The sequence below is a fragment of the Micromys minutus genome (assembly GCF_963924665.1).
Source record: "Micromys minutus genome assembly, chromosome: 13".
In the NCBI taxonomy this organism is placed as follows: domain Eukaryota; kingdom Metazoa; phylum Chordata; class Mammalia; order Rodentia; family Muridae; genus Micromys; species Micromys minutus.
The window spans coordinates 2,261,044-2,286,532 of NC_137982.1; the positions used below are offsets into that span (position 1 = coordinate 2,261,044).

Consider the following 25,489-nt stretch of genomic DNA (forward strand, 5'->3'; position numbering starts at 1 on the left):
TGGTGGCTCACAACCATCTGGAATGGGATCTGATGCCCTCTTCTGGTGTGTCTGAAGACAGCTACATTCTACTTATATACATTAAATAAATAGTATTAAAAAATAATTTTAAAACTCCAAAACACAAAAACGTACCTAGAATGAATTCCCTCAAAATACTAAAAATTAAAAACAAAGTCTTTCAGACAATCCACTGATAAAACAAGAAATCACCAATATTGATAGTACTGTAAAAGAAACGCAGCATACTCAAATACACAGAGCAAAGCTCTGTTCAGAGAGAGGGCACTATCTTGTCCCTCATGCACAAGAGGTAAAGCAAGTTTGAATGAACTAGCTCTCCACCTAACAATGAGTGAACAGAGTGTGTATGAGGCTTACACTAGCGGAAACATTTTATTCTGCTTTTGTTCTCAGTTTCATGCTGAGAACTAGACAAGCCATCTCTGTCACTGTACCTGCCCAGCTCCTAGAAACAAGGTCTGTCTGCTCTTACCACAGAGAGAGTGAATGCTGGAGATGCTAGGCGTGCTAACTGGACCTGACCGTTACATGATGCTGGGACATCACACTGCACTGCATAAATATGCTCAGCTGCTATTGCCAATAACATTTAAGAGGTAAACATTAAGGCTAAGACAGGAAAGATGCAGGGAACTCAAGGCCAATTTCAGCTCGATCTGAAGAGTTAGAACATGTTTATAGTCAGTCAGTCAGTCACATAGACAAATTAAAGATGAAATGAAAACAAAAAGTAAAATAGTAGAAAAAAAACAATAAAAAGGAAAAATAAACAATAAACAGCACAGACAAACAATGTTCTAAGGATAATAAAGTCGGTAAACTAGAAAAAACTAGAAAGAAAGCCTCTGTATCAGCAAACAAAGGCAGGGTCACGGAGACTGCAGATAAGTTTATCCGAAGGATAAACATCAGTAGACCTTATGCTAATAACTAATTTAAAGTATAAATAGAAGTTTTCACAACTACATATACATACCTATCATATACATACATACACACATACAGATATTCATACAAACATACACACACACAATCTCCAGGCCCAAATGGCTTCACCAGCAAGCCCAAAAAGGTTTCAGAAAGAAATAAAACCAATCATAATCAAATTACTGCACAGAACAGAAAAAGAAAAGCATCCTATATCTCTTTTGAGTAACAAGAAAAGAAATTCATCAGAAGAGAAACACAGTAGGCAGTTTTGTCTGTGTGTCTCCTGAGGGTCACACTCACCAGAGAAGAGAAACAAACCTTTTGATTTAACTCTATTTCTATTGATTAGCAACAAACAACTGGACATGAAGCTAAGAAACAGCACTAACCGCGCAACTGTGACTGTAACACTGGACCTGAATCTCCCTGGGGATAATTGATGAACCAAAGTGTGGCAATGAACTGCTCCTCACAGGTGACAACACAGCCGGGCCCCAATGAGCTAGATCCCTACAAGTGCTTTTTGTAGAAACCAAACAAGGTGGTTCTAAAATTCATGAGAACATGCAGACAACCCATTAGAGCTAAAACAACTCTTTAATAAAAAAAAAAAAAAAAAAAGATCCAGTTCAAAGGCGTGTTGTCTAAATTCAAGTCATTATTACAGAGTAATGTTTGCATAAACTTACAGTCACCTCAAGTTACCATGGAACTAGTCACACGGGTCAATGGAGGAGAGAGTCTAGAGACACACTCACATATGCAGCTCGACTAGGTCCCAACAGAGCCGCTGCCACAGTAACGTGCAGACGGGAAAAAAAGCTCTGCTCTGGGGAGTCTCTAACTGCTCTCTGTGAAAAAAGCAGGGCACTTCATTCCTCCCCTACCTGATACAGTGTCTAAACTCCAGGTGCATCAGAAAGCTCAGGGAAAGAGTAAATGCCACCAAACCACTAGGAGGAAAAAAGGAGACAAACCCTTGAAGTCTTGGGGAAGAGCAGAAATCTTTTAGCACAAAATAAAATGTAAACTAGGCTTCAAAATCCCAGAAACCTTTACTTTGGAGCAGTAATTACTAAGAAATGGTAAAAAGTCAAAACTAAGAGGAGAAAGTTATGACATACATTCCTAACAAGATACAAACATATTCTTACAACTATATTAAGGGAGAAAACAATTTAAATCTGGTTTTAACCAAAAATGATATTACTCACCTGTAATCACAACATTCAAGAGAATGTTTAAAGAATAAAGACCAAAAGTTTAAGACCAGCCTAGGCCTCACGGGGTCCCAAGCCAGCTTCAGCTACAAAGGAAGACTCTATCTCAAACACACACATACACAATAAATAAATGAAGTTGTGTAAAAGATTAACACAGGACTTGCAAAAAGAAAAACATCAGGAAATACATGAGAATCTACAACACAAATGGCTCCAAATCAAAGACTTGATCAAGTATTGATAACAGAACCAAAAGATTCCTACTCTGTCCCTCTATTTAAAAAGGTAGAAAATATTCTGACAGATTTTTTTCTAGAAACTTAAGTAAACGCTGGATGTGGAACAAGATTTTAGTTATCAGAGGCATCATTTGGTATCAGGGGCAATTAGTGAGTTAAGGACAACCTGGTCTACAGAGTAAGACCCTGTCAAAAGAAGAAGGAAGAAAGGACAAGGAAGAAGAAAAAGACAACTTAAGCAAGTATGTTAGAATATACTCATCTGACATAGAAATTCTGCCAAGTACTCCCTTAAAGAAAGAGCAGCAATACCCAGACACATCCATATACCCCAGCAGCTTTATTCAAAATAGACAAAAGCTGGAAAACACCTAGGTGTCAATCAACAGGTGACAGACAAACCATGACATAATCATATAAAGAAATTCTATAAGGCATAAACAAAACCAGACTACTTATAGATCCATCGAAAGAAGCCAAGTACAAGAACATTTTAAGCAAAACATGGATGCCGCCAATCTAATCCCATTAAGAAGGCAGATGAGTCTGAGCCTGGGGGAGATGCTGCCTGCAAAAGGATCCAAAGCAGCACTGAGTAAGAGAGAAGCTGCCTTACTCTAGTGGCTGGGAAAGGACAGCATCGCTGCTTAGAATGCAAGGAATCGGAATCGCCACATGTGGAGTGTAAGTTATGTCTCAGTAGAGTGAAGAGGTTCTTGGTTTTTTTGTTTTGTTTGCTTATTTGGGTTGGGTTTTTTGTTTGTTTGTTTTGTTTTGTTTTTTGAGACAGAGTTTCCCTGCGTAGCTCTGACTGTCCTGGCAAGCCTCAAACTCAAGAGATCTGCCCGCCTCTGCCTCTGCCTTCTGAGTGCTGGGAGGTGTATGCCACCAGAGCCTGGCTGGGTACAAAGAGTTTTACCACAGGTTATTAGTAAAATTTTGAAGATGACTCAGTAGGTGAAGTACTTGCTGTATAAGCATGAAGACCTGAGTTCAGATCCTCAGCACCCACAACAAAACAGAACAAAACCCTGAGTGCTGGAGATGGACACAGGATGACCTAGAACTTAGGGAGCTCTGTGTTCAGTGTCAACCCCTAGTTTAAAAAAAAACCTGGGTGGCAAGAGATTTACGACTTTTGACTTCTTTTACTCATGCCGGTACACATATACACACATATATGTATACACATGTATAACACACTCACCAAAAAAGTTAAGAGCCCCAGAAAAATGGGCCATGGCACAACTCAGAGCACCTAGGAGATAAGGAGAACCTAAGTGTCCACCAAAGACAATTCATGTCCCAACCAGGATGATACTATCTGCTCAGTTGTCCACCCAGTACCAGACAGACTGTCCACCCAGGATGCTCAATCATAGCAGGGGTGGTCATCTGCAGAAAGGCTTTATGAACTACACCTCAAGTTCAGGATGGAAGAAAGGCTTTCACTATTTAAGCTAGAGGAGAACAAGGTCCCAAAGGGATGCCGCAAGGAAAGACAAACTCAATATGCTACATAGACCTCTATGCTGAAGCTTGTTGAGGGCCCTGTGAAGTTATGTAGACGACCTCTAAGAACATAGGAAATCTAGTGAAGGCTGCAGAAGAGCTCCACTTTGTTGGATGCTAGGCAATTCACCCTGGATGCAGAGTAAGGAGGACATTTAGCCAGAAACACACACTACATCTAATGACTCCGACTAGGGAAAAGCCTACAATCAAGCAACTACCAGAGAAGCCACACCAGGAAAAACAAGTAAAAAAAGAACTGTATGTTACTGTGGAAATGCTAAGGAAATAACAAACCATGAACTACAAATACAAATACTAGATAAGAAAAAAAAAAAAAGATTTATGAAAACTGAAACAAGAAGAACAAAGTATAATCCTAGATGGAAATATGGCTGTATAAGCAGATACCACGGCACAGTAAATTAAAATCTAACAGTCAAGTGCCAATGTGTCTGTGACTCAAGACCGTGAGACAAAAATGAAGGGCTGTATGAGCAGTGCACATTTCTCACAATCCCAAATCTGCAGTGTCTAGGAGTGATAAGCGGGAAGACAGAAGTATAGTGTGTTTCCTTGAAATGAGACATGGATATAGCCTGACATGACGGTGTGTGTCTATAGAGGGAGAATCAAGAGTTAAAGGTCAGCCTCAACTACACAGCAAGTTCAAGGCCAACCTGGGCTACCTTTCTCAAAAAAAAAAAGGGGGGGGGGGGGTGGGTGAGGGTAGGCAAAGTACTTGCTAAGGAAGCATGAGGAACCAAAGTTTAAAACAATGTGTTCTAGTTACAATCTCCACTGTGATAAAACACCATGAGCAAATGCAACTTGGGGAGGAAGGACCTGCTCCATCTCATACTTCCAGGCGTACATCACTGAACTTCCGAGCAGGAGCTCCAGCAGGCAAAGAACCTAATTCGAGAACTGAGACAGGCCACAGAGGACTGACCTCTGGCCGGATCTCCCTAGCTTGCTCTGTCTGCTTTCTTGGAACCCTAGAACCAGCAAGTCAGGGTGGCACCACCCACAATGAACTGGGCCCTTCCTGAATAGTCATCAAGAGAAAAAAATGCACTAGTGGCTTGTATATCAGCCAATCTAGTGAGGGTATTTTTTTTAAGTGAGATTCTCTCTTACAAAATGACTCTAGCTTATGCCAAGAAACCCTAACACTAGCTAGCACAGCATGTAGACCAAAACACAATAGCAATCTCAGAGCTCCGACAGCAAAATGGGAAGTGGACCCTCTCTCAAACAAGGTAGAGGGCAAGGACCAACACCTGAGATTTTCTTCCACAGGCTTGCCATGGAATGTTCATACTTTCACATAAACACATGTGTACACAGAGGTACATACTGATAGACAGACACATGAAACTTGATTCCTCCCCAGTAACTATCAAGTACCTAAGATAAAAATGAAACCCATTAGCAGTAAGCACACATACATGCACATTCTCATACACAAACCCATCTTGCTCAACTCTCAGTGCTCAGGAGTAAGGACAGTCCGCTAATCTATTGAGACACCCTGCTGGATAAAGTATCGTGCAGTTCCAAATGAAGGACTCTAGTGGCCAAGTCCTAACATGGGGAACACAAAGCAGGCAGCTCTCGAGCAGGCAGAGAGCTAGACAGGCACTCACCTTATTGATCCAGAATACCATGGCATCCTCGAGGTCATAAGGAAGCTCTTTTGAGGCGCTGAATGTAGAAAAGCGCTTGACACTGGCCACCACCTTCTCAATGCTGATCATCTCCACAGTATAGGCCATCATCAGGGCGTCCACCATCGCCATGTGGCCACTCTGGGGACAGAGGCAGTCATCAATGCAAGAAAACTTTCTGCCTTGCCTTCCCCGCAAAGGATAGCACTGGATGGAGCCTGTCCATCCCTGGCACTGTTCCAGCATGCAGTAATGGTCCACGGTTCTCAGCAGACTGTAAGTTTCCTCTGTAGCCCTGGAAAAAAAGCTGTGGGAAGAGGCTGCCCACTTCCTCTGCCTCCAAAGACTCTGGGATGGCACCAGGGCTCTCCTTGTATCCCACCCCATCTTTAGCCTCTTCAGAGCTTTCTCTTCACCCACACATCACCCTTAAACTGAGTGAAAATAACCACGGCATGCAAAATGCCAGGGAACAAGCTAACGAGCAATGCAGGCACATCATGGGCTAGGTGCGGGGCTAGTCTGCAGAGTCACAGCCTCTGAGGGCAGGAAAACAGGTTCTGGCTGAGTGCAGCCACCCAGCGTGAAGGCTCTGCAGTGGTATGCCCTGCCACACATCTTCACAGTGAGAAGAAAACCCAAAAGCAAGCTGCTCTTTCCAGAATGGTGACATTCTTTAAAATGCAGGCCTGTCATAAAAGTCCACCAATACACACGGGCAAACCTCACCATCTGTCACTAATGGCAGGGCATTGAGTCTTTCCTGCTCAGCCAAGGAAACAGAAGGAATGCCAGTCAGACACTCACCATCTTAATAGGTGCCTGGCTGAGGTCAGCATCTGTCACAGGGGTATCATCACTCTCCATCACATAGATGCCCTTCCGGGACAGGGCCTGGATGACCGACTGATGTCCTTGCAAGGTAGCCACCTGGTCCCCTTTTAGGATGAGGCTGCAGACACGGCAATACAGCTCACTGGACAGAAGAAGCTTAATAACGGGTGGCTTAATGTGCTCCTGTTCATACTGGTCGATGTAAAATGGGTCTCGGAGATCCTCAGGGATGTTGTCTATGGCAGGAGAGCACTGGGTGAGTAGACATGCATAGTACAGTCTCAATCATCACCAGCCAGATGAGATCACACAAAAGCACCTTCCAGGAAAATCCCAGAAAAGGTACAGCCCACAATTAACACACAAAGATCTAGGTCCAACTAACAGCCTCATTAGCATGACAGAAGCAATATGAAACATTTTTGCAAATACCACCCTCATCTGAACATGGCAGGATGCAAGCACAAAATTCCTGGGATGCTAGAGGACTCAAAGAAAACCAGGACGCCATGGGGCTAGGATGATGCAGTATCTTGTGACCCCAAAGAAGGGGCTATGGTACAATGACATTCATTCTGGGGAGGGACTCTGCATGTCATCTTTCCAACTTGCTTTCAGAGCCCAACAGCTTGTGTTTAAGAGCCAAATCTGCTGCCACAATAACCACAGCAATGCAATGATGCCTGGCTTCCAGTTATCTTCGAATCAGGCAGCATACTGTTTAATCACAATTCTAGTGAATCAGGAGTATCCACTAATGTGCCCATATTACAGACAAAAAAACTTAAGCACAGAAAAAGAATGGAGCATGCCCAGTGTCACAGAAGACAAGACCAAGATACATTCTGGTCTTCATACACTCACTGCCTACAGCAGATACATCAATAGGGAGCCAAATGTGCCACCACTGATTCTGTGCCTTCTTAGCACTGCCTTCGGCTTGTAGGATATCTTTTGTTTAAAGCCCAAAATCCTGAAGAAGAATCTCATCCCTTTATCCAGGCCCCCAGGGTCCTTTGGTATCTCTGTATCCCCAACTACAGAGAATGGAGACTTCAGTCTTCTCAAACATCCCCACCTCCAGAAGAGTTAATAAAGCTGGCATTACCAAGAAGGGCTGCTAAAGAAAACCCACCAGGACCAAGCATTCGAATAGACAGGTAGAAACTTATTAGATGATGCTACCCCACCCCACAATCAGTAGATATTTGTGCTGGCTACTTTTATGTCAATATGACACAAGCTAAAGTCATTTGAGAGGAGGGAACCTCAATTTAAAAAATGCCTCCATTAGAGCAGGCTGCAGAAAATCCTCTAGGGCACTTTCTTCCCCCTTTCCCGTACCTCCCCAAATTAGACAGGGTCTCGTTATGTAGCTCTGGCTGTCAAGAAACTCACTATGTAGACCAGCTGGCTCCCTATGTAGACTGGGCTTGCTTCAACTGACAGAGGCCTCCCTGCTCCTGCCTCCAGAGTGCTAGTGTTAAGGACACGTGCCATTATGTCCGGCCCATTTTCCTAGTGACTGATTAGCCCATAGTGAGCCGTACCACCTGACCAGTCAGCAAGCAGCACCCTCCATAGCCGCTCTGCATCAGCTCCTGCCTCCAGGATCCTACCTTGTGTGAGTTTCTATCCCGACTCCCTTCAGTAATGAACAGTTATATGGAAGGGTAAGCCAAGTAAACCCTTTCTTTCCTCCCCACCTTGCTTCTGGTTGTGATGCTTCATCAGAAAAACCGTAACCCTAATGAGGTCACCATCCACACTCTTCTAGCCCTGTGCCAGGTATAGTACCACACTGAGAAAAGGTCAGCTTTTCAGGGGCTGCTTCCTCCAGCCCCAGCATCCTCTCTCTTGCTCCTTCTGTTTGTTTCTGAGCTATAATGACATATGAGTAAGACAAAAAGAGGAGGAGCCACACCACACTAATCGTGAGAAGTCCCACGGAACAGACTGAGAGTCACAGAACACAGCGGAAACTATAGGATCTGGTTCTGAACTGGTAAAATCAAGTAAGGATCTGGGCTAGGGAGGCTAAGTTCCAAATTTGTTTTGCTGCCAAGAAAAGGAGACAGGAGTCACCTTAGGCCTGCACCTTCTTTGTCTAGTAGAGATACCCTCTACATAACTTTCAGCCCGTAACTTCTTGTATGTTCAAAATTCCAAGATCATATCTTACTTCACTCCTGGGGGACACATTACCCACGTTGGGACTTGAAAAAACATGGATGTGGTACCTATCCCAATATGTATACTAACCTCAGTCACCTGCCCTGAACCATCTATATGTGACAGTCCCATGTGATGTCTGGAATACCTCAAACCATATTGGCTGACCAAGCCATTCTCCCTTCACCTAGATACCAGTAAGGTTCCTCTCTAAGAGCAGAATAGCACAGCTCAAGAGGGACCCCAGAGTCTTACTCTGTTGCAGAGATGATGGTACATCACAGAAGCACAAACAAGAACTGGCAATTGACAGAAACAAGGAAGCCCTAGAGAGGATGCTGGAGCTCACAGACACAGTATAAAGAACAAGCAGCCTGTACTTGGACGCTAGCAAGACAGGAAAAAGTAGCCAAACCAAACATCTAAGAGGAAACATTTCCCTGGGCCACTTGCAAACAACCCAAAATGGTTCATGTCATTGGCACATTGGACTCTGTACAAATAATCATTGTGGAATACTTCTGATTCATGACAGAAAACCAGAACAATTATGTAGGTCGACAGCAAGACTAGATGCAACAAAGTTACCACACCTGTGAGCACCCTCCAATCCAGTCTTAGGGTGCTTCAGCCCACTCAGCAACGGAACCTCTTCTTGTGGCCCTTCAAGGGAGAAACTGTTCTCAGCTCAGTAAGGGAGCTCCACTCCTTCCTCTACTAGTTCCAAGTGACTGTTCCAAGATAACACTCAGCTCAGTTCACGTCAGAAGCTGTTTGCACACGTCTACTTGTCTAGTAGCTAGCAGTCAGTAGTTGTTCTTTTAAAAAAAGCAACAAAGGGCTACAGAGATGACTCAATGGTTAAAAACAAGTATTGCTCTCACAGAGGTCCCAAGATGGATTCCCAGGCTCCATGTCAGGCCGCTTGTCACTACCTCCCTAGAAAGTTCTAACACTCTTTCTGGCCTCCATGGGCAATATATACTTATATGCATAACCCCCACCCCTGCAACACACACACATACATAATTTTAAAATGATGATGATGATGATGATGATAAAATCTTACAATACAATACAAAATCATTATAAACACATTCTGAATCTGTTTCAGGTGACCTATTTCTCTACAAAAGACAAAGATAGTAGTTTACAAATCACTCATTCAACAATTATTGAGTACCTGTATAAACCAGGAAATATATGAATATGCTAGGCCACCAAAAGGAGGTGGAAGGCCATCACTCTCAGCAAAGGCTCTGAGACTCTGAAGAGGTCACAAAAACAGTAGGCAATTTCCATGACAAGAATCACACTGGAGCATGCTCAGAGCCCAGTTTAGGCAAACAAGAAAAAAAATATGACAATGACTCTCAGACAATTTAAAGAAATAACACACAAGGAAGGAAGGAAAGAAGGAAGGAAGGAAGGAAGGAAGGAAGGAAGGAAGGAAGGAAGGAAGGAATACAGTTCAGAACAGCATAGGAAAAACAAATGTGGTGCTTCACCAATTCATTCAACAGGTCCTTAACTGAGCATGTGTTACATGTATTGTGCCTTTGGTGGGAATGTCAGTAGGTTTATATACTCTGCACGCACAGAAAAGGATTAATTAGAACAGGTTGAGTTAGATAATGAAAAGAGGACTCAGAGATGGCGGCTGCTGCTCCCTGCACAGAGAGTCGAAGACAGGCCTGGACACCAGCCAGTCACAGGACTTGTCACTAAATTAGGAGCTGTGGCCCAGAAGACGACCATGGTATTCGGAGGAGCTCCATTATGGACATACGGCTAGAGGTGGGCATTCTGAAGAGGTGCCATGTGAGGACCAGAAGGACACGGTGGGAAGGAAGCTGGGCAGGACAGACTGGCGGTCACCCCGTGCTAGGTGTGCAGGGAAGACAACAGCAGAGGAGTTAACTGGTGGCCAGGAAAAAATTGGTAATTGTAAAGCCATTCCTACTCCACCCAAACACACCAGGGAGAGCCACCAAACCAACACACATCAGGGATAAGCACACCACAGGCTCTGTACAGTGTAGCCTTAGGTGTGCATGCTGAGCTTCTAGTCAGAGGGTGACCTCAAGAGAGTGGGAAGGGATTCTAAAACAGAAGGGAAGGTATGTCAGATGTGTATATAATGTCCTGACCACCTCAAGAGACCAATTTACTAAAACCCACTGCGACCAGAATTGTGACAATTGTGAAAGCTTCAACACTACACCATGCTGTAGCATTAGCCACTGGCCACACCAAATATATGGCATATGCTTATAATATACACTAGAGTTGAGACAGGACTTCAAGGCCAGCTCAGGAAGCCTAGGAAGCCTAGCAAAAAAAAAGAAAGCCAGGCTCAGGTACCCTGACCCTGTGTCACAGAAGTAATAAGCCAAACTGACAGCCAAGGCAGAAAAGTACTTTTAATAAAGAAAGTGATAGACCGGAAACGAACAAATAGAAACTCTAGAATAACAACAAATATATATACATATGCATATGTATATACATAAATATATTTACATATATACAAATACAATCACTGAACCTGTGTCATAAAATGAACTGTCAAAAGCAGATTAAGATTGCTGACAGGCATGGTGCTGCACACCTTTAGTCCCAACACTTGAGAAACGCAGAGTAGAAAATAAGTACCACATCCAACAGAGACAATGAGGGGAAGGCAGGGAGAGCAAGTGACAAAGGCTGTCAGACCACAGAAAGGAACTGAAGGCCCAGAAGGGAAAGGGAAAATGGCAGAGGAATGTTTAACCAGACATTGCAGAGAATTTTCCAATACTTAAAAAATTTATGAAACCACTAAAAATGCCAGCAAAACTAAAAAAAGAACCCACATCCAAAAACACTAATGACACCAGCAGGATCCAAAGGCAAACACTGCAATATGCCAGAGGGAGCTGCTAGTCAAGCAGAGGGAGCCGTCTATCCTGCTAGTCAAGCAGAGGCAGCCGTCTATCCCTGCCTGCCTTTTTATGCAGAAGGCAGCTACAACCCCTCAAACACATCAAGGACAAGCATGGGCACCTAAAAATGGAAGAGAAGGGATGCTGGCTTGCAGCAGTAGAATCACATCCCACCAAGGCAGGCCTGGTGCTTGCTAGGTCCTGGTACAACAGGCAAAACAGGCAAGGGCGCTGGGGCCCCACTAACAATAAAGCAGCAGGGGATATGAGAATACTGTGGGCAAAAGCATCCTTCCTTTTCTGGCCTAAGATACTTAAAGCCAAAGCCACCATGGACCAGAGAACACAACAAATAAAGGTCTCTCCAAGAGCACCTAGCAGTTACTCTCCTCTGCTGGTTACGAAGCTCTCCCCACACAGATGAGGATTCTAGTAAAGGAAATCACATTGTTACCAGAGGTTTGTGGGTGTAATTCTGAGCTCTGGCATCCCCAGCAAGCTAGGCTTGGCTGCCATCCTCAATACATCAAGCAATTAGAAAAAAGCAATTTATTCATTAAAATAAATGGACCCAGTAACCCCTAAGTCCATCCTCAGGGTGCTGACATGAGATTTAGGCTTAAAGAAAAGGTGTGATTAATTAAACAGTCCTGGTCAAGGAGTGACCCTGCCCACCACTGGCCAATCACAGCTTGATCCTGTAAGTTGTTAAAACTGTGCATAATCTCTTCCTGGGAGGCAGAGATGGCCAACCATAACCAGCAGTCTTATAGGCAGAATCCCACCTACCCAGCCTGGAAGTTCCTCTTGCCCTCTGCAACAGCAGCAGAAACCACTCCCCAAAAGTAGAGGAACCAGATGCTCCAGGCTCAGCACAGGACCTGCTAGAACCATTGTTAACACTGAAGCTCGGTCTGCAAGCAAACCCAACAGGATACTAACTGGCTGCTAAATTAAGAGTCCGAGAGCCCTGCCTCCTAGGAATCTCCTGAAATGGCCACTCAAGTACGATGACTGGCACACCACGGTGCATCAAGTGTCGAAACATCTCTGACATTTCAAAGTGGCCAGCACAAAATAACTGCAAGAGTCAGAAACTCTGAAGCAAACTAGAAAAGTTCAGTAAAAAAAAAAAGTTTAAAGCACTAAATATAGAAATGAGAAAAAAGTAGAGCAACAGATATTTAGAAACTGGGCAGGCCGAGCAGCAGGGTGGCGCTTTAAAGTGAAATCAACACATCCATCGAATCTGAACCCCAGGCAGATGATGAAGACTGAAACTAGGGAGGAACAGAGACAGGGAGCTGTGGAAGGCGGGCTGTGCACCAGAGTGCCGGGGAAGGACTGAGCAAAATAATTGGCTAAAACCTTACAAAATACAGTCAAACACATCAACCTACTGACTTTAAGACACCGAGCATACCATAAATCAGAAAAACCCAGAAGAGACATATACTCAAACATTATTATTATTATTGTATATAATACAATAATAATAAGTACACTGTCGCTGTCTTCAGACACACCAGAAGAGGGCATCAGATCCCATTACAGATGGTTGTGAGCCACCATGTGGTTGCTGGGATTTGAACTAAGGACTCTAGAAGAGCAGTCAGTGCTCTTAACCGCTGAGCCATCTCTCCAGCCCATACTCAAACTTCGAAAGATAAAAACAAAGAAAAATCCTAAAGCAGAGGAAAAGCACACTTGCTAGAAGGAATTCCCAGTCCAAAGACAGCAGGACTCTGACCTGAAGCTGTGGTGTCAGTATGAAAAGGATTGCAGCCAAGCCTGATGACCTAATGTCCATCCCCAAAACCCACATAATAAAAGAGGACTGCATGCTGTCCTCTGACCCCCACATGTACAATGGCAAGCATAAACACGCAAACACTATACACATACACACCTCACATACACAAATAAATGTAATTTAAAAACAAAACTACCCGGCTGGAGAGATTTCAGCAGTGAAGAACACTGGAAACTTTTGCAGGGTACCTGAGTCCCAGCAGCCATGTGGTGGCTTACAACTATCTGTAACTCCAGTTCCAAGGGATCTGACACCTTCCTCTGACCTCCCTGTACATGAATCGGGGGATTGATGCACAGAGATATACATGCAAGCAAGAAACACCCATATGTATAAATAATAATAATAAAATAAATTTTAAAGGTAAGTAAAATAAGAAATAACTATGAGAATGGCTAAAATATATTTTCAAAGAGAAAGAAAACAGAAAAAAATAAGCATCAAGAAAAAGCAGTAGGAAGAAATGAGTCATATGATAAATATAGCGGACTGTCCTTTGGAGTTTTCAGTTGATACATGGTACAAACAAAACTACCATACCAGAACCAGGCCTAGTAGCACACACCTTGAATCCCAGCACTCAGGAAAAAGAAGCAGGTGGATCTCTGTGAGTTCGAGGGCATCCTGCTTGCTCTACAGTGCTAGTTCCACAGCAAGGGCTACACAGAGAAACTCTGGAGAGAGAGGGAGAGAGGGAGAGAGGGAGAGAGGGAGAGAGGGAGAGAGGGAGAGAGGGAGAGAGGGAGAGAGAGAGAGAGAGAGAGAGAGAGAGAGAGAGAGAGAGAGAGAGAGAGAAGGGAGAAGAGAGAGAAGGAGAGAGAGAAGAGAGGGAGAGGGAGAGGGGTCAGGAAAAACAAAGGGCAAACAATCTAATGTGCAGGCAGTATTCAATAAGAGGTAAAGTGGTGCTACTGAATCTGAGTCCACTGCTGGCTTCTCCACCGAAAGACTGAGAGATAGGAACTGGTCAATGGGAATGTAAGTTTAAAACCAAACCAAAGAAAGAAAAATGTTTCTCTCAACCTTCCCTACAGCCACATTACAGAGAAAAGGAAAGAAATGCCATGAGTTATGCACTGCAGGATTAGCAATTGGGTAATTTATCAGAGCTCTGAGATTGACTCTGTCCAGAACACCTTTCTCTAGCATGGGATTTCCTGGAAACATCTCAGTTCTTTAAGTGGCTGCTACATTACCAGAAAGAATCACAGTGCCCTCTATCCTTATCTGCCAGGACTGGTTTCCAGATACCCTCGAACTTCTAAAGCTGGAATAGCACCAAACCCTAGTCCTGTTTCCTATACAGGCATAACTGATGAAGTTCAACTTACAATAAAGCAACTGTTAAGATCCCAGGAAGGACAGTGTGTGTGATTAATCACAGCACTCCAGTGGTTCTCGAGTTGTGGGTAATGACCCCTTTGGAGCTAAGTATCAGGCATTGATATCAGATATCCTGCATATCAAATATTTACATTATGACCCATAACAGCAAAATTAGTTATGAAGTAGCAACAAAAAAAAAATCTTTTCATGGTTGGGGGTCACCACATTATTAGAAACTGTATTAAAGAGTCACAGCATTAGGAAGATTGAGAACTGCTGAGCTACTCAAAATGTCATGTAATTTAAAATTTAGGAATTATTTCTAGGATTTTCCATTGAATATTTTCACTGGGTGGCAACATCCACCCTTAATCCCAGCACTCAAGAGGCAGAGGCAGGCAGACAGCCTGATCTACTACTCAGTGTGTTCCAGGACAGCCAAAGCTACACACAGAAACCCTTTCTTAAAAAAACAAGGGGCTGGAAAGAAGGCTCAGTGGTTAAGAGCACTGACTGTTCTTCCAGAGGTCCTAAGTTCAAATCCCAGCCACCACATGGTGACTCACAGCCATCAGTAATGGGATCCAATGCCCTCTTCTGGTGTGTCTGACGACAGCTACAGTATACTCACATACATGAAATAAATAAATCTTTAAAGAAAACAATAACCACCAAAACTCTGAGAATGCAGAGCATGGCAGTGCTCTCCACACAGTGAGAACAGCACATGAAGGCTGAGCAAGCAGGACAGACAGCACAGAAAACAGAGAGTAAGAGCCTGGGGTTAGTCCCACCTGCACTCTAGCTGCATGGCACACCTGGCAGAGCTAAGAACTCTGGCACCTGTTCACCAGCCACCAACAAGGTTATTAGATATAGCCAGCAGTCTCAGAACACACAAAGCCCAGGCTGCTACCAACAGAATGTCATGGCTGGAGGAGTCTGGGTCACATGAAGCATGTTCTGCACAGTTGGTAGAAAGAAGCTGGCTGTAGGAATATGGAAGCATGGTACAGAGTGACAGCAGGTAGAGAATCCCAGGCTGGGGAAGGCTTCCCCACTTCCTCAAAGTCCAAGTAGATCTTGGAATCCCAGGGCAAATCAGTTAATATGAACAAAAGGAGAGGAGGAAGTACCTCTGAAAAGGATTACTGTCAAGAGATTAGAGAAAGAACCAGAAAGAAAACTAAAGCCTCAATTTATCACCTCATGCCTCGGTTCTCTTTCCCAAAGGCAACTGGCTTAATTGGTTCCTTACTCTGACGTTTCTCTACCTGGTTCACGCTCTAGTTATGAAAAAACCCCACTACTGGATTCTCACAGTCTGTGGGCAGCATACCCCAGTTCTGGCTGCATCCTGACGACACAAGGCTAGGGATTTTGAAATGGAAGATGTTGCCATCATGTGATCGTGGGGGTCCAGATGGGAACTGCACAAGGATCTGGACCTACTGAATCTGGTCAGCTAAACCTTAAGAGATCTTCTACTCAACCAAAAGGAACAGAGAAGTGGAAGGCAATATGACCTCTCCTACATGCCCACACATTCACCAAAATAAACTGTTCTAGGTCTCAGCTTAACTGAATGTGGGAGCCAGAAAAGTAATTGCAATCCTAAAAAGTTTCCAAACACAACAACCAGAACCAATTCAAAATCAAATGCATCCTGGATCCAAAATGTTTGTGGCAGTATCACCCATGCTGGATCAAGAAACTGCACTGCAGCCTTGGTTCTGAACATAAAGCAGACACACTGTAGACATCATCACACCACACAGCCCGCACATACAACCTCAAACAGCTCACCTCAGATTCAATGTCACCAACAGAAATGTGTTAACTGCACAATGTTTTCTGTTCCTATAGAAACATATTAGCTTAACACAGAACACAGAAAATACTGACTTTCATCATTCCTCAGCATGTAAGTATCATTCAGATTATACTGTTAGAATATTTAAATGTGGGGTGGGATGGAGACAGGATCTCTTGTAGTTCTTGTTAGCCTTCAATTTGCTATGTAACAAGAATAGTGCTAGAATCACAGGCATGCACCACCACACCTAGGTTTATGGGTGTTGGTATGAACCAGGACCCAAACCTTACCACATGTAGGATTTGTGTTTGCATTCACCTTGGCCTTTCATGCCCCAATAAACCTCCATCATTTATGAGTTACCTATGTTATGGTATTTTTATGGCAATCCAAATGAATAAAAGCACGCATCAAAGGCATTGTTCATACAAGACATGGATGAAGACAAAAATGTAAGTCCAGTGTAATTCACATACCTATAATCTCAGCACTTTGGAGAAGCAGAAGCAGGAGGATCTGAGAGCTCAAGGTCATCCCCAGCTACTTAGAAAGCTTGAGCTGAGCCTGTTTTGAGACATAAGCCTTTGTCTCAAAACAAACAAAAAATAAAAACAAAAGAAAATAAACTATCGACACAGTGAGCTGCCACACTAACTGCTTGTAGAAGCAGCCTAAGTCTAGTTAAAAAAAAAAAAACTAGAAAGGGCAACAATAGCCAATGCATATAACAAGGCGGCAGACACAGCCATTCTGAGGGGAGGAAAAGTCCTACACGTGGTTGTAATTTTCTAATAGATTTACAAGTTAAATGGGAAACTAAGTAAAGACATATAGGACCTTTGAAGAATGCCTTAAAACTACATGTTAATAGACCTTGAAATAAACAACTTATCATTCCTTTCACTGTCCAAGATCCTAAAAACTATTATTACATGGGAAAAGCTTAAAATAAGCAGAAAGCATATTTTTAAAGGCTCCTCTTCATTAGTCATCAGGGAAATGCACAATCCGCTCACCTGACTGGCTAAGAGCAAAAAGCCCAACACCACCAAGTGCTAACATGAAGACAGATCAACTGGAATTCTCATACAGTGCTCATGGGAAATAATGACTCAGCCACTCTGGAAAACTTCATACTTCCTTCTGAATTAAACATGCATTAACTCATGACCCCCTAATCCCACACTGATTTAAGTTTTTTTTTTTTTTAGAAATCTGCCCACATAAATGAATGCACATAGCAGGGTTTTTGTTTTTGTTTTTCATAATACCCCAAAACTAGAAACCACCCCAACAACATTCCTCAACAGAAAAATGGGCTAGCCATACAATGGAATACTATTACTAAGCAAAGATGTGTTTGCATGGACAATATGTGAAATGAAGGAAGCTGAGTGCAGGCCCTAGATGGGCTTAAATGACAAGAAACTCCAGAGAAGCAGCAGGTATAAGAAAGCTAGGATGAGACTTACAGGGATCTGGCGGTGGCATACCACCAAAAACTTTATCTGACTGTATACTTACATGTGTTTTACTGTATATATAAATTGTATACCAATAAAGGTCCCAACAGTGAGCACTACCAACTCTGCCCTGTTAAAAAGCCCAGATCTCTTTCCTCTTTAGAAACTGTCCATAAGTACAGGTAAAGCCTCTGCTAGGGCTTACCAATTTGTCTTTTAAAACATTCCAAAATCTGAAACTGTCTTTCGTCCACACTAATCTCAGCTTCTAACTTCCTCAGCAGGCTAAACCCACACCTGCCTCCATCCCCTTCCCTAACCCTTGCCTAACTGCCTTTTCTTTTCTAAGATTTGTTTATTTATTATATATGAGTACACTGTAGCTGTCCTCAGACACACCAGAAGGGGGCATCAGATCCCATTGCAGATGGTTGTGAGCCACCATGTGGTTGCTGGGAATTGAACTCAGGACCTCTAGAAGAGCAGTCAGTGCTCTAACCACTAAGCCACCTCTCCAGCCCCCACCTACTTCTTTATGGACATTCTCTCTCTTCCCACCTGACCCTCCGGTAGCATCTGCTCCTCTGTCAACTCCACCACCTGGGTGTAAACTGTAGGCACCACCCAGGGTTTTCCTTTCTTTACATATGTGGCCTGCAAAGCTCCATTCAGTACCCACAGGTCAGAAGACAATGTTCACCTCTAGCTTTGACTGAATCTGTAGCAACTGGGGAACATGTACATCTGCTCAAAGCACACTGCCAGGCTCTCGGCAAACTCCTATTCAAAAGTGATCTCGTGCACACTCATCACTGGCTCTGTCAGTGCTTACACCTCTGCCGCAGCACAGCTAATCTACTCGGTGAACAAGAACACTTGGCTGCTACACAATGAGGTCCCCACCTCCTGCACTCAGGGGCTAGCCAGGCTTGACCACCCTTCAGAGCCATTCACTTCTGTTCTCTGACACACATCTCTCACTGACCTAGAACCTAAGAGCAGACCAGGCTGGCTGGCCAGAGAGCCTTTTCTACCTCCCCAGCATGGAACTATAAGCGTACACACCTGACTTTCATAAATTTTTTTATATTTAAAATTACTTTATGCCAGGTGGTGATGGCACATGCCTTTAAACCCAGCACTAGCAGGGGAGGGGAGAGATCTGAGTTTGAGGTCAGCCTCATCTACAGAGTGAGTTCCTGAACAGCCAAAACTACACAGAGAAACCCTGTCTCAATAGTAACAGTATTTATTAATTTGTGTGTGTACCCATGCATGCATACAGTACACTTGTAGAGGTCAGAAGACAGTCTGTACTAGTTCTCTCTTTCCATTACAGCTCCTAGGCACCTACAAACTCAGGCTGTGAAAGTTGGCAGCAAACATCTATCTGTATCTGCTGAGCCAGCTTGCTTCTTTAATATGGTTTCTGAGATTCCAACTCTGGTCTTCATGCTTGTGTAACAAGCACTTCACCAATATGAGCTGCCTCCCCAGCCCTGTGCCTGACAAGCATTGTCTAAGCTATCTCCTCAGTCCTATGTAGTCACCGTCAACCTTCATTAGTCCTGTTTCCTCCATGAATGTCCATATTTCATGAGAGTTTTGATCAGCAAAGTAGATGGCACTAGGTGCCTTCTACCTTTTTATTCTGGATGAAAGTAATCTTGCCTCCATCCTGGTCACCCTCAGACAGCATGAAAACTGACAGCAATCTAAGTTATTACACAGTGCAACTCTGAGGAGAGGAACTAGCATACCTAAAGTGACAGGACCATATATCCTCAAACAAAACCCAACACAAGAAACATGGCAGCAGTAGGTCTGTTCCAGGTCAGCCTTGGCTACAGAGACCCTGCCTCAATCATCCCCCTTAAAAATAAATAGGACAGAGAGGGAATGAAGCCTTTTAAATGTGTAGCCAAAGTCAATAGTCTAAACCACAATAGCAGCTGGCCCTTCCCAGGACCAGACAAAGGATTAGCTAACGATTAGACACATTTTCATTCAGTTAGTATTTACTCCTACCATCAGTCCAGGAAGGAGACCATATATAAGCACAACTCTAAAAACACTAACTCTCTACAGAACACCAGCAGCACCTGAGCAGTTTGCAGGTGGACATGTAGGAGAAACCCCAACCTCACAGGGATACCAGAACCAGAGACAGGAGGTTCTCCAAGCAACTGTAGAGGAGTCATGGCACTCCTCTGCACAGCATCAGGCTTCTCAAGTTCGGCAAACACTTGAGGCTGCTGGACCCTCCCACACAAAAGCACCCAACTCACTTGCCAAGAATAGCAAAATGCTATTTAAAAACAACGGCACTTAAAGCACTGGCTGTTCTTCCAAAGGACTGAGGTTCAATTCCTACCACCAACAAAGAGCTAACAACCATACGGGCATAACTCCATCTCCACAGGACCTGACGGCTTCTTCTAGCCTCCACGGGCACCAGGTACACATATAGTGCACGAATGCATGAAACATACCCAAACACTTAAAATAAAGATAAATAAAACCAGCTGGATGTGGTGGTGTGTGCCTCTAATCCCAGCACCCAGGAAGCAGAGGCAGGTGGATTCTCACAAGTTCAAGGCCAGCCTGGCCTTCAGTGAGTTCCAGGACAGAGCTAATAGAAAGAAACCCTGTCTCAAAAAACCAAAACTGGATGGATGGGTGGATGGATGGATGGAACTACAATCTAAACTCATGAACAAATTATAACCTAGAACAACTTGATAACACACTTCTGAACTGGGCCCAAGTAGGAGACTGTTCCCAGGGAAACCTGGCCCAATCCAGGAGAAGAAAGGAGCAGTGAGCAGTTCTAGCTGGTTCCACTAAACCAAACAATACCCATGACTCTGGCAATACAGTGACTCCTGGAAAGGGCTCTGTTCCTAACACTACCTGGGCAAACCAGCTTAAAAGCACTTTGTTGCCAGCAGTGGCTCTAGTACAATTTCTTAGGAACTGGGCTGCATAGGCCACAGATCCTCATAGGACTTCTGACTCTATAATGTGCTCACTCTGGTGAGCATGGGAGAACACAAGAGGTAGAAGAGAGGATGAAGAGCAGTATTTCTGGTTAGTACACTTAACCCCTACAGCCAGGCCACCCCAGTCTGCTGCTGGTAAGGTGAGAAGGATGAGCTTCTTGCCTGGGCCTAGGATTCAGGACAGCTCAGCTGCATCTCAGCTCTGGGGCAAAAGGACAAATCAGTGTCTGCCAAGCCACAAAGCAATCTCCTTGCAAACAGTCTAGAGTCTTCTCATCCGGTCCCTGTGTGTGCCACTGTCCTTGAGAGATAAAAACTGGTATTCCCCCGCACTGTCGTCCCCAGAAACTAAAGCCTAGATACCTCAGAGCTTGCTCAGAGCACAAACAGAATGCAAATCGACCCAAAACCAAAGCCAGGACTGCTGCAGCCCTGCGCTAGCACCCTATCCTGGAAAATAAATGCTCCTTCAAAGTAGTCCTTTGAAGTTCTTTATCATTTTAGTGCAGGTCACACACAAATGCTACCACACACTCTTGCAGCTAAGCAGACACATTTAAGTGAACAACTTTTAGCATGCCTAATAAGTTACTCCTAAAAAATAACTAGAAGACTGTCAACGTCATGCAAGAGTTGCCAAAAAAAGAGAAGGAACCTAAAAATAGAAGCACAGGACAGCCCCCAAATCTTGGTTGTGGCATGAGAACAGAATAGATGTGGAGGAAATGTTTCTTCATAACCACAGCCCAAACGCTGCCAGGGTGAGCTTCACACCTTGCCACTCAGTACACACAGCAGCCTGGTACAGGGACACAGAATCCCAGGGGTAAGTGACAATGGAGTTTCCAGTGGCTTACCACACTTTCAATCCTACACAGAAAAAAAGCTGGTTTCACTTCATGACTTAATGAAAAAGTACATAACAAATAAAACATGCAAGACCCTTTTCCCCTACGACCACACAGCCAAACGAAGTCGTCAGTGAAGCATCCAGATTTCCAGCAGCATGACCAGGAAAAGGATGAGAATTTTACTGGGGGTGGAGGGTGTCCCTATGTTCCTTGCCATCCCCCCCCCCCATATTCCTGGAAGACACACCCCAGGCTGAAGTAAATCCATACCAGACTATGAACAGCATAAGCACCTCTCCAGCTTAGCCAGCTTGGTCACATGAATTAGGACCTCCCAACTGAGTATAGAATAGAAACCTTCTCATTCACAACAATGAATGGAAGAAAACTAGACCTCCTAACACCCACGTGATGTGCCCTGTCTCAGGTCCATGTTGGGCCTCAGTCCTGTTCTTCCAGTCTTCAACTGACTACTCTTAATAATTCTAAGACCTTAGAGCCCGTTTGCTTCATGATTTGATGAGGCAACAAGACCTCATAAGCAGCTGGGACTAGAATAAAACTAAACCAACCAGGTGCCAACAATGAGAGAACTTATCTCTAGATACCATGACCCCAAGCTGAATGCCAAGGCTAAACAAAACTGAACACACCCTGTTAAGAAAACAAATCTAAGTAAACTATTTCCACATGCCCACCTTAAAAACAGAAGAGTACTTTCCTGGCAAAGCCTTGAGTTCCTCCCCCAGCACACAGGTTAAAACAATACTTATACACAGGAATGAAAATGTGTGGCTAGCATGAGGAGCTGTGCCCAAGAATACACTATAACACACGGTAGGCTAGCCTTGGCGAAATACTGCACAGTGGAGGAAAAGGATGCTGAAAGTCAGGATGAGCCAAACAGCTAGAGGGCTAGAGAGATGGCCCAGTGGTTAAGAGCACTAGCTGCTCTTCCAGAGGACCCAGATTCAATTCCCAGCACCTATGTGGCAGCTTACAACTGTCTGTAACTCCTTATCCAGGGGATGGGGACATCTGTCACACAGAAATACATGCAGCCAAAACATCAATATACTTAAAATAAAAAAACTATGAAATATGAAAAATGAGCACCCATCTTTAAGTTCCAACACTTAGGAAACAGTCAGCTGGATCTCTGTGCGCTCAAAGCCAGACTGGTCTACATAGAAAATTCCAAGGCAGATACTGTCTCATTTAAAACAAGAAAAGCAAAATTAAATGATACAGTTTAGAATAATGTCAAGCAAAACAACGATGAACATAAGGTGGGAGGTGGGGCAGAGACGGGTGTGTGTGTGTGTGTGTGTGTGTGTGTGTGTGTGTGTGTGTGTGTGTAACTAGAAAACAAAGTGGGTAAGACTGATGGCCAGGTACACTAGTTAGGATCAGACACCTTTTCTCAACTGCACTTTTTTGGGGTGGGGGAGTTCGAGACAGGGCTTCTCTATGTGGAGTGTTGGGATTAAGACTATGGGCCACCACCACCCAGTTTCTTCAATTGCCCTTTTTAAAGTCCGGTAAAGCCAGGTACACAGGCAGTGTTTTCCCACCACCTTGCAAAACCTGAAACTCAACAGAAACAGTGACCAAGAATTATAAAACTGAATACTGTAAAAGCATTCTTCCTCACAGCTAGTTTTACACCACAGCATTAAATTTAAAATAAAGCAGTTTATTTAATCCCAAGACTCACAAAATAATTTGTTCTTATAACTAGTTGGAGGCCACTGTCACAGAGAACACCTGCTTAGCAAGTTTTCCAAAGCGGTCAACTAACCCTTTCCTGAAAGGGTTATCTCAGTAACCCAGTCTTCAGGTAATGTTTTTGTCAGCACAAGGGTAATTTATGCTTCATTTATCATAGTTTTATGACTAAAACAAGGCACCTGTCCCGATTCTGGAGCCTCCCAGTCAACTCATTACCAGCACTATTTGGTCTGCAAAGTTCCCAGAGCACCAAAGCAGAGAGTCTTAATCCTACTAAGCATATTAGGCTTCATAAATGGGGTTTCATTACAAGGTTACCTTGTTCTTCACAACAGGAATTAACCAAAGGAGATGATGATGGTTTCTGCACTATCTGATTTACACATAATTTATCTTTGCAGTATTCAATAGCTCGTATTCTGTTAAGTACCAAATTTCATAATATATAAACTAGAACGGCTGGGGCTCTAGTTTGAGACTTAGTCTCAAACTACCCAAGCCTTCTAGCCACCTTAATGTAGTAAGGAATTGCTAGGCAGTGGTTATTCAGTTAAGAAGAGGAGTAGTCCAGTCCCCAGAGAATAACACTGCACATGGTAGGCACCCTCCACCCACCCGAGACTCAGAGCACGGATGACACGCGAGCGCAGTCCCGTGCCTGGACCGACCCTGTGCTACCTCAGCGCTCACCTGGGCCGCCGCCAGGACAGCAAGACTAGAACCGACACCACGCCAAGGCGCGCCTTGGCCCTGTCACTGGCCTCATTCTCAACCTTGGCTGTCTCCATTCCTTGTCCTTAGACCTACACTCCCCTCCCGTGCGTCCCATCCCACCCCCAGACCCGTCAGACCCTCTCTGGTCCCAACCTGCCTCGTCCGTCCAGCGTCCGAACCTCTCTGATCTCATCCCCCCGCATGTCAGTCCCTTTCCTAACCCCTCTGGTCTCATACCTGGTCTAGTCCGTTCCCCGTCTGTCTCCCTCCGGTCCTATTCCGAGGCCGTCGCGTTCCTTTCTGGTCCCATCCCCCGTCCCAGTCCGACCCGGGCTCTGGTCCCATCCCCCGGCTCCCGCACCCGCTCGATACCTCCCGGTCGCATCCGAAACCAGTGCGTCCCCCGTCGGCTCCCCTCTAGTACCATCCCGGAACCGGATTCGTTCCCCGTCCGTCCCCCTGTAATCCCATCCCCCGACCCCGTTCCCCGCCGCGCCCGCCCACCTAGGCCATAGGCCTTCGCACAGATCCACTGCAGGTTGGCGGCGATCTTGGCCCGCGCCGCGTCGTAGCGGTCCAGCGGCACCAAGTCGGCGCCCTCCGGGGGCGCCTCCATCCTCCTCCAGCCTTCGGCAGCAGAACGACCGCCCGCGTCCACCATCTGCAGACAAAGGCCGCGGAGGCCCGGCCGCAACAAAGATGCCGCCGCCCTCCCGCGCCGCCCGCCCGGGCGCACGGCCCTTACTTCACGGCCGCCGCCGCCACCCAGGCTGCTGCTGCATGCTGCGGGCGCCGAGCCGCGACCGAGAAGGCACCGAGCGGGCCGGCCAGGCGGCGGCGGGCAAGCGCCGGCCAAGGTAGACGCGGGGCAGGCGCGGTGCGAGCACGGGCCGGGGGCGGCGGCGGCGCGTGCGCGGCCCCGGAGAAGCGGCAGCTGAGGCGGCTGCCAACGGGTGGGAGCTAACGCGCCGCCGCCGCGTCACGCAGGCGCACTTACCGCCTCCCGCAGCCCCACCTTTCTCCGCAAGCGCAGTAGGCACCGCCCCGTAACACCCCGCTCGCCCCGCCCTCCTCCTGCAGGCTCTGTACCTGTCCCCTTCTTCAGACGCTCTTGACACACCCTCAGTCCCGCCCCCAGGTCGGCTCCGCTACCGGCGCAGTAGACACGCCCCTCTGCCCTAGCCCAGTCCCGGCTCTTAGTAGCTGTGGACACACCCTCGGCCCCGCCTCTACTTCGTCCTCAAA

At 45.1% G+C, this 25,489-nt stretch overlaps 1 protein-coding gene across 3 annotated transcripts in view; it reads right to left on the reverse strand.

Annotated features, from left to right (window-relative positions):
• CAMSAP1 (calmodulin regulated spectrin associated protein 1) overlaps positions 1-25,097 on the reverse strand; it is a 59,053-nt gene extending 33,956 nt beyond the window's left edge. For 2 of the 3 annotated variants that reach the window (XM_080927037.1, XM_080927036.1), the window contains exons 1-3: positions 24,749-25,096; positions 6,406-6,668; positions 5,578-5,739 (exon numbers count right to left, since the gene is read on the reverse strand). In XM_080927037.1, coding sequence (XP_080783163.1) covers positions 5,578-5,739; positions 6,406-6,668; positions 24,749-24,905 — 582 coding nt within the window. In that variant the 5' untranslated portion in view covers positions 24,906-25,096. Of the gene's footprint in view, positions 1-5,577; positions 5,740-6,405; positions 6,669-24,748 lie in introns of all 3 variants that reach the window. The other variant, XM_080927038.1, reaches the window with a different exon arrangement.
• Positions 25,098-25,489: the final 392 nt, after the last annotated feature.